Genomic DNA, 10,072 nt, shown 5'->3' on the forward strand with positions numbered 1-10,072 from the left:
GGGTATTGAACCAGTTAGAGTGTATTAATTATGGAATTGTCAGTTCCTGGTCCATATCTTTATCCTGTGGTCCTATGTAACTATCCTTGTGTGTGGATCAAATATGCACATTATATATCAAGTGCCGTGCCTAATATTGGTAATTGATGTATTTATGACCACACAGTTAAATCTGTTACTTAATAAGTTATAGCCTTATTTCACAAATAGGTCTTCTAAATTGTAGACAGCAACATTGTTGCACTAGTGAATGTAAGCCAAGATCGTAAATTTCTTTAGATTCTCTATTGGTGTCAAGGGGATATTCCCAAGTGATTGGCTACATATTACGTAAGTATGTAATCCATGAGTGAATCTCAGTGGATGGCTGTTTCATCTTGTTCTATGTATTAAACGGGTACTGTTCTACTGTTTTTGGCTACATTGGCATAGAACACCTACATGTTTAAGACCTATTTGTGAAATAAGGCTATAACTTATTAAGTAATAGATTTATCTGTGTAGTCATAAATACATCAATTACCAATATTAGGCACGGCACTTGATATATAATGTGCATATTTGATCCACACACTCTAACTGGTTCAATACCCTGTGAAGTTCTTTATTTGGGGTATATAAGAATTATTATCCCACCTACTACAGGGTCCACTTATATTTCAATCACTTCTTCTATTATTTTTGTTCACTCTTTATGTTTATATATTCACCTATCCCTTCTGGTTCAAACTATTATATTTTATTATTATCCAATAAAGTTTTGTTTTTATATCTTGTGGCAAACCTCTGAGACCTGGAGTGCTTCCAATTTCAATTCTTCTTTCTATTTTTCCCTGTAATTATGTGTTGCTGCCAGCATTTTCCTCTTCCAGTTAAATGATGTGATTAAATAGCCATGCCGGTCATAATTGTAAATATGCAGCAAAATGAAAATGCAGAATAAGTTGTGTATGACATATTTATGGCAGCACTCTCACTATTTCCTAGTGAATTGCCTCTGTTGTGTGTAGGTGACAGGTATAATGTACTGCAAGGTGTGTGTGCAGCCACCAGCCAGAACAGTGGGTTTATGTACTAGGTGCAAATTGGCCACCAAACTCCGTTATGGGTGTATGACATATATCACTCTTGTTTCACCTTCTCAGACCCATATGTAAAGGTTTGGCTCATGTACAAGGACAAAAGAGTCGAAAAGAAAAAAACAGTGGTTATGAAGCGGTGCCTAAATCCTATCTTTAATGAGTCCTTCATCTTCGATATCCCCACCGAGAAACTTAGAGAGACGACCATCATCATAACTGTCATGGACAAGGACAAGCTTAGTCGTAATGATGTCATTGGCAAGGTGAGTGTATGAGGTGGACATCTGTGCTCGTAACTGATGAGTGTGTCTCAGTGGATGCTGCCTCATGGTGGGTACAGGGTTCCGGTCTTGTGGATTTAAGATTTTGTTGCAGTTTACCACGGCACAGGGTAGGTTGGTGCGGTGATGTTGTGTTTCTGTTGCTGTGTGGATGTACCTGTTGTTGATGTAGATTTACCTTGATAACGCTCTTGTTTGTTCGGTGAACTGTTGGTTCCTTGGTGGTTTCCTTGGGTAGAGACCAATATTGGTTCAGTTTAGAATTTTTGCTTTACTTCAGCTCCTGGTGTTAGTAGAGTCCTGTGAAGAGGGGGGGGGGTTACCTTATGTGGTATGCGATTAGCTTATGTGGTATGCTGTGGTTTGCAAAGTACCCAGTTAATACGTCTTTCGCTTATCATTTAAAAGGAAGTGTTATAGCCGTTTTGGTATATGGCATTTTGCTGTTAATTGCTCGGGTGAGCAGATGTAAATGTATATAGCTCAGTATGCCTGGGGAAAATCAGGTCATCAATATCTAATATATAAATGCTTAGTGGCGTCTGTGTGTGGAAAAAAAACAACAAGTTGCAGCGCCACCTGCTGGGCAGAGTTATACACTGACCTACTAAATTCTTAGTGTGTGTGGGAAAAAAAAATCAAAAAGGGCTGAAATTTGGTAGGGCTCAAACTCATTTTCATGAGGTAATTTTAACTCATGAACACACATGTGTAGAGGTGTGTGTGTGTGTGTGTGTGTGTGTGTGTGTGTGTGTGTGTGTGTGTAAAAAACTATTTTCTTAGAAAGGGCTCAACCAATTGACCTGAAATTTGGTATACTGACATTATTTGACAAAAAATTAGAATAGTCAAGTCAGTTAACTTCCATCATCCCCCCTTCCCCCCGTGGGAGGGGTAGTAAAGGCTAAATTTACGAGTTGAGGGGTCAAACTCATTTTCATGAGGTAATTTTACCTCATGAACACACATTAAAAAGGGCGCTTGCGTCGGGAAGTAACGATCTTCCCCTGAGCAAGCCTGGGCTAGGCTCAAATGCATGACAAGAACCTTTTTAAGACCTAAAGTATCTTGATTTGACTAGAATGCATGAGTATCATGCACGGGTTAACTTGTTCCTATATATGTTAATAGCTCACAGTGTTAATGTGTACAGTCTGAAATGCCTGTAGTTCTTAGGTAAAAAAAAACAAAAAACTCTTTTGTTTAAATAGCTCTTAAATGTTAAAAACTCATAAACAAAAAATATAATAATAAAAAATAAAATGAAAATAATAATAAATGAGTAAAGTAAATAAGTATAAAAATAAATACAAATAAAAATCTGAAGTAAATGAAAATAGAAATAAATATAAAATAAATATGAAAATAAAAGTAAGACTAATAATATATAGAAATAAAATGTAATCTTAGTTTTCATTTTATTTTTATAATTATTAGTATTTTCATTTATTTCAGATTTGTATATCTATTTTTATATTTATTTACTTTATTAATTTATTATTTTTATTTTATTTATATATTTTTATGTTTTTATTGTCATTTTTTTTATTTAGATTTTTTATTTATGCGCTTTTTACATTCAAGAGCTATTTAAACAAAAGAGCCATTATTTTTCACCTAAGAATTACAGACATTCCGAGCTGCATCAATTAACACCGGGAGCTATTGACATACTTAGCGCTATTGACGAATGAGGCCTGATTTCTAACCACTAAACCATTGTTCTGCAGACACTATGGGTTTATGTAACTTTTTCAACATTGGTTGGCACTAGAGATGCTCAGGCTCGGTTCCCCCGAGAACTGAACACACCTGAACTTAGCAGATCCGAGTGCTCGGTTCGGTACTTTCGCTCGCCCTCGGAATTTAAAACGAGGCAAAACGTCATTGTTATGTCGTCGGATCTCGGATCTCGCGAGTTTTGGATTATATAAGTACCGCCCTCCACGGCAATCCAGCAACATTTCACAGAGGGACACAGAAGGGGTAGCACAGTTCTTTGCAGTCTGTAGGTCAGTCGGGCAGCGTCATAGGTAGAATAGAAAGAGGAGGGGTAGTAGTGTTCTTCAAATAATACAGTGAAATTCAGGAGAGCTCCATTGCTTATTGTCATTTCTGAAATAGAAAGAATTAATAGGTCTGGCAGGCTTGGTCTTCTAAATCTGCAGTCCCATAATGTACTGTGTTATATAGGTAACACACAATGAGGAGAGCTCCATTGCTAATTGTCATTGCTGAAATACAAATAATAGGTCTGGCAGGCTTGGTCTTCTGAATCTGCAGTCTTTGTTTGAAAGTGTATGAAAATAATATTGTGACCTGTGAGATAGTGAAAATTGATTGCAAATGACTAGATTAGTGTTATTGAGATTAATAGTAATGTAGGGGGATAAAAAAGCAAAAATATGTGATTTTAGGGGGGGGGGGGGGAATCGAGATTTTAGAGAGAGAAAAAAAATTGGGATTTTAGAAAACAATCGGGAACCAAAACCAGAACACGGGGGTCAGTGAACATCTCTTGCTGGTACATGAGGATCCTTAAAAATGTCCCTATTTATATAACCCACACTGTCAGTGCAGGGTACAGACCATTATTTAACATTCATATACATTAGCACATGGAAAAAACATGCACCTTAAACTTGGTACCCAAGTAACTGTGTAGAAAAGATGGCATTGCCGATTACTAATTTGCACTTAATCTGTAAACTGTAGTTAAAAATGACAGATTTGATTCGATGCTGTGTCTCAGCTTCACTTTTCATAGATATTTCCCAACCTGTTGTATTTCCGTGCACACTAATAAGCTTTTGATTTGTCTTTCACTCCAGTAAACCAGGCTAAGATTGCGTCTGTAGGAACATGTCTTATTGCTAGATAAACAATCTCATTTTACCTGCGGTGAAGTTTGCTGCATCCACTACAAGCTGATCACAGGTCAAATGCCTGTTATAGTAGAAATCACTGGTCTCTATGGAAAATATATACTCCTGTACTCACTGACAGGCAGGATGCAACAATATAAGCGTATGCTACATTTCGGACGTGCCTTACCTTCTTATTAGTACAGAAGAGGCGTTTATCATACAGATCATTGATTCCTATATTGGCAGGTGTTCCAGATGTGTACAAGCTGTAGACACAGTTAGACTCCGTACAGAATAGGCACAAATGCTTCATCTGATGTGTGTGATCTGCTAAAACACAGAGGAGGATTCACATAAGTGACTTTGTAGCTCCAGTTTGTTTGTATTTTCAGACAAAGCACGGTGTTATAAGACTATAAATTCACATTAAAAAAATTGCATGTGTTCACGTGTAGACAATTACACTGCCCCCACCATTGCAATCATCACTTTTCATATATAATTTTGTTTTTCCCAACATTGCAATATTTATTGTGACCACAACACTATGCTGTGTCTCAATGAAAACAGTAGCAAACTACAGCTGCATAGTATCTATCTATCTCCAGTGAATAAGATGTAGCCCCAGATGGTCAGAATTTTTGTTTGTGTGTCTGGGAAGATTGATCTGGTTACACCCGGATCTTATTGTAGCCTTAGCGATTCAACTGTGTGAACTACAGCATGCCACATAAACAATCTTAAACATGTTGCAGCAGTCGTCCCTGGTAAACGGCCCATACAAACAGACCAGATAGAGCTGAGTGACAGGGCCGGATTTCCCGCTAAGCAACCTAGGTACCTGCCTAGGGCCTAGTGGCTCTCTGGGGGCCCAGATGGGGTGACAAAGCAGAAAAAAAATAAAAAAAATAATAATTTGCGGCCCCTCCCCCTAATCGCGACAAGATGCAGGGTTCCCTGTTACGATGAACAGCGCTAATCGCGCTCACGAAGCAGGTCCTCAGTGATGGTACAATGCCGATTCACGGGAGAGAGACGGCGTGCATTCCACAGTGGAACGCACGTCACTTCCGGATGGTGTCAGAATGTATGACACCATCCGGAAGTGACGTGCGTTCCACCATAGGACTCCTTGGACTCCATTTGACTGCTGGACTGTATGAGGTTGGTCTATGACTGTTCTCTAATTGGACCTCATTGCCCCATACTATGTTCCCCATGACCTGGTTGGACTGTAATAAGGATATACCATCTTTTCAACAGAGCTCTCTCTAGCACATACTTGCCAACTCTCCCAGAATGTCCGGGAGACTCCAGAAATTCGGTTCAGGCATTTCTCCCGCATCCTGGATTTCACCGAGAATCGCATCAAATGACGCGATTCTCGGTGATTGACGCCATTTTGGAGGGCGGGAGGGGGCATGATGAGGCCAATCGCGTCATTTTGGCCCCGCCCACCGCGACGTAAATTACGTTTTCCTCTCCCGGAAACTTGTTTCCGAGAGTTGGCAAGTATGCTCTAGCAGCCTCCACTGTTCCCCTTTACTTGGAACTCACAGACCATGGCTGTTTGACCAATTACTATTGTAACAATTGCAGTGTCAGACTGCCATTCATATGGCAATTGTACATATTCTACATATTCTTACCTAATAGAGGGTGCGCATGCAGGGCTGGGGGGGGGCCCCAAACCAATATCTTGCCTAGGGCCCCATGAGGTGTAAATCCGGCTCTGCTGAGTGATACAATCAGTTACTTTGTGCCTCAGTAGCTTAAGAGAGTTGATAGACTGCATTCTTAGGAACGTTGCCTATGCCCACAATATAGCTGTCTCCTTTGTGTAGGTGATCTGTACACAATATAATGGTTGTCATGGCAACCTCTAGACAGCAAATACTTTCAAAGAGTTTTACTCAAAGTAGTTTTTATTTGTGTGCCTATTTCCATTCTAAGTAATTGGACCAGAAGGATCAGAAAGGGAAATAGGAAACATGTGAAGGGATTTAAATATCTTTTTTTTTTTTTTTTTAAAGTGACTCAGGCAATGAAGGGATTTGCATTGCAGAATAACAGATGAGGAGGGCAACAGCAGCATTTTGCAGGGATTGGAGAGAAGAGGCATTAATTAGATGCCAAATGGGAGTTGCAGGTGGATTAGAGTCAGCAAATGTATTTGAGACTTGAACATCAAGAATAAAGTCTGTAACTGGATGTAAGGACATGACAGGCAGAAATTAAGTTTTAGTGGTGCCCTGCAAGCCAATTTTCAGTGCAATTGTCAGAGAAGGTGGACTAGCACAACAGAACAGGCACACTATACATCATTTCAGTGTGTTCAAGGAAGTAAATAAAACAGAGTAATGCTTTTTCCACCTTCAGATGTTTATTTTATTGGTTTGTACATGTGCTACTGGAACTTTTACTAAATGCATTGTTTTAGCTTTCTAAGTTCATTGTATGCCTTTCAGCCACGTATTTATGTAATCAGAGGAATTTGCAGGGGGGAGATCAGGTGGAGTGTGTAAATGGCACCAGAAGTTCAGCTTAGCCAGCATTTTACTCAGCCGCAACCATGGAACAAATGTTATTCTGCACATGAAACCTAATTTAGCCCCGCATTTCAATAAACTGAATATGTGGAAACTGCATTATGGCCAAGTTAAAAATAAATATCAAAGGTAGACTCAATTTGGACTGTACCCCTGTGGAGAATAGCAGAATGCATGCTTAGTGTAGTACTGCGTGTTACAGAACAGCTTTCACACAGCACTGTTATTTTATTCAGCAAGAAAACTAATAAATATATTTATTGTATTTATTCAAGCAGTAGTAAAGTGGATTTCCACCATCCACCTATATTATTAAATCTCTCTGCCCTGGGACCAATGCCATTTGCTCAATTCAGCTGGGTTTTGGCACTTACAGCTAATGGGGACCTCTAGTGTTCAACCTCTGTATTGATCTTGAAGCAGCGGCAAAGGGAGATTGAATGCACAGCAAGAACTAACAGCTGGCTCCTAATTGGAAGTGCTTCAAGAGCCAGCTGTCATTTCTGAGCACGTGTCAGATCCTCCTTACAGAGACTGACCAGCAGAAGTCCCTTCTAAGTACTAGGTTACTGTTGCATTGAGCGAATGGCGGGGATCAAGGTTTCCAACCCTTAAAAATATTTTCCACTGACAGTTCTGTCTTGGTTTTGCCAGATTTTGTTTTACTGCCAATAAATTATATTCTTATTATATCCCGGAGCTATGTGAAGTGGGGTTCAGGGATTATAAGTAAGATGTTTATAACTCTTTACAGTCTGAAAACTATGGCTCTGAGTGTAATATAGTATTGCCAGAAGGACGATAGAGTTTTACTGTCCTCTTAAAAAAGATAGCAGTGAAAAGATAGGCAACCGACGAGGAATTGTTCCCTGCTGCAAAAGTCTACATTATTGTTTTCTATGTTTTAATAGATCTATTAATTATTAAAGTGACAAAAGGTGTGTTTTATAGCGTATAATACAAATATCTATTGTAGTTTGTGTAGGGCATGTGAAGGGTGCCATTTCAGCCATTGTATTAGGCAGCAGAATAGCAATGCCCCCACATGGCTACTTATGATTAAAAATGTACCTGTGATGATATAGCATTTGCAGAGTTCAGGCTCCTGACAGCCTCTGTGACTTGTAGTCAGGGGAGGGCTGGAAAATGTTAGCCCAGGGGGCATGACCCGACTGAGCAGCCTTTTTAATGGAAAAAAATGCAGTTGGCCCAGTGACCCAGCCCAAGGTAGCCCACTATGGGACCAGCCCGGGGGCAAATGCCCCCCAGCCCTGCCTGCACCTGCTTGTAGTAATAAAACAACTGTGGAGGATCGAGCCAAACTACAACTCCCAGCATGCTGACCCATCACCCATGGGCTAACTATTGTAGGTCATACTTGCCTACTCTGACGGAATGTCTGGGAGGTTCCCGAATTTCGGGGAGTCTGGGAGGCCTTACTCCCAAATCCAACCCACTTCACATGCCCCTTGCTGCCGGATGCTGAGAATTGTGTCTCTTGCCAGCTGGGGAGGTTTTCAATTTTGGCAAGTATGTCATAGGTGCAGGGGGTGTAGCCGAGGGGTTCCACATTCCATGTCGAAGGCCCATGTGTATATGTGTACAAAACTTTCTAAAACTTTGCTACGGGCCCATAAATGTCTATTTATGCCCCTGTCAACACTCCACGCTGACTAACATTGTTCTAGATATATATACAAGAAAAACTGTCTCCTCTAACTGATTACATCCTCTCTCCAGATCTACCTGTCTTGGAAGAGTGGTCCCGGAGAGGTGAAGCACTGGAAAGATATGATTTCCCATCCAAGAACAGCGGTAGCACAGTGGCACCAACTCAAGGCCTGAGCTGATGGCTCCTCTGCACTCTGTGATCTCCTGCAGTCTTCGGTTACCTCCAACTAAACCAACGCATTGGCCACGCTCTTACCGTCTGCACAAACACAGCCTGCAGGCTTGTATAAGGAACCGCCAGCTTGTAACTCTGGGTAACTGGACGCCCTGGGGCCAGCCTATGCCACCTGCAGTTCCTCAATGAGGATTGTGCTCCAAAACTGTCCTTATATTTGTTAGACCAGGCACAGCTGCAGTTCTCCTTCTGGCCACACGAGGAGCGGCACCTCCCAACACAGTGTTACAGAGACGCTGAGAAGGGCGGAGCGGGATCATCCCGCGAGGAACCTCTCTCTAGGCTGCTGAGCCTGCAAACTTTCCACGGCTTGTACAAATACATGCCAGCCACGAAAGCACCTTAAAGTGCACATAGTGGTCGTCAATGTAACAAGTCACTTTTTGTAGTGAAGCGAAGGTGCGACGAGCCCTATAATATTTCGTAGGGTTTTTTTTCTTTATAGAAAGCAGAGATAAAGAGCAATACCTGTGTTATTGCGAATTAGAAGCCTCCTTGATGGTACGGGGAGGTAGATTTAGGGTGGACTCTGCTCCACTGGCTCTTTGCCCTACATGTGTGGTTGTTCGTGTCCAGTGTGTGTAATGCAATGTGTGATTGTGCGTGTGTGTGTGTGCGTGTGCGTGTGTGCGGGTGTTTTTTTTCCCCCCCTCACAGCTCACCCCCTGACGTCTATCTTCCCTTCGCGGGCTGGGATGATGCTCTGGTACACCAGCCTATCTTCGTACCGTGATTCTTTGTAGCTTTATTTGACTGTTTGCCTCTTTTTTATTTTACATTCTGTTTTTCACTGATTAGGTTATTTTTAAGAGTTTCACTAAAAAAAAAAAAATAAAGAGGATTTTTTTTGTTTGTTTTTTAAAGTCGCAAACAATATAATGTTGAAGGGGGAATCTCTGAACTGAAGTGGTCACTGTTTTCTTAGTTTTATAGAGTGTTGGTTAGCCATCGCTTTGCTGCCAGGGGAGACCCATAATGCATTGAGTCCAGCCCTCTCTGGCAGCAGAAAGTTTATTGTGAGAGCCAAAGTGGATCCTGGAAGGAGGGATGAGACATTGGTGTAGTCCCTTTCTTGTCTGCTGATCATGTGGTGTAACCTGTATGCATCAGGACCCCCTTGTCTTTTCAGCATCCCCAGCCATTTTGTCTTCCAGGACGAGGCCTTGAGATGTTCCCAGGGCCTCTTACTCTCCAGGCTACAGAAAACCATGTCTAAAGTTAAAAACTAACTGGGTTGTAAGTATAACATGCTGATTATGGTGTCTGTGTGGAAACAAGGGGGGATACCCAATGTACCTGTTAAAAGTGAATTTTTCTCACCAGTTCTCATTTTGTTTGAGATAAAGGATAACATTAAACCAACATGAAATAAAGGCTGTAAAATTTA

General features: G+C 41.0%; 1 protein-coding gene across 5 annotated transcripts in view; it reads left to right on the top strand.

The window, feature by feature from the left end:
• The window catches only part of SYT7 (synaptotagmin 7), a 259,466-nt gene extending 249,394 nt beyond the window's left edge, over positions 1 to 10,072 (top strand). For all 5 annotated transcript variants that reach the window (XM_075187974.1, XM_075187975.1, XM_075187977.1 and 2 more), the window contains 2 exons: positions 1,146 to 1,345; positions 8,520 to 10,072. In XM_075187974.1, coding sequence (XP_075044075.1) covers positions 1,146 to 1,345; positions 8,520 to 8,624 — 305 coding nt within the window. In that variant the 3' untranslated portion in view covers positions 8,625 to 10,072. The remainder of the gene's footprint in view (positions 1 to 1,145; positions 1,346 to 8,519) is intronic.

Source organism: Mixophyes fleayi, chromosome 10 (assembly GCF_038048845.1).
Source record: "Mixophyes fleayi isolate aMixFle1 chromosome 10, aMixFle1.hap1, whole genome shotgun sequence".
Taxonomy (NCBI): Eukaryota; Metazoa; Chordata; class Amphibia; order Anura; family Limnodynastidae; genus Mixophyes; species Mixophyes fleayi.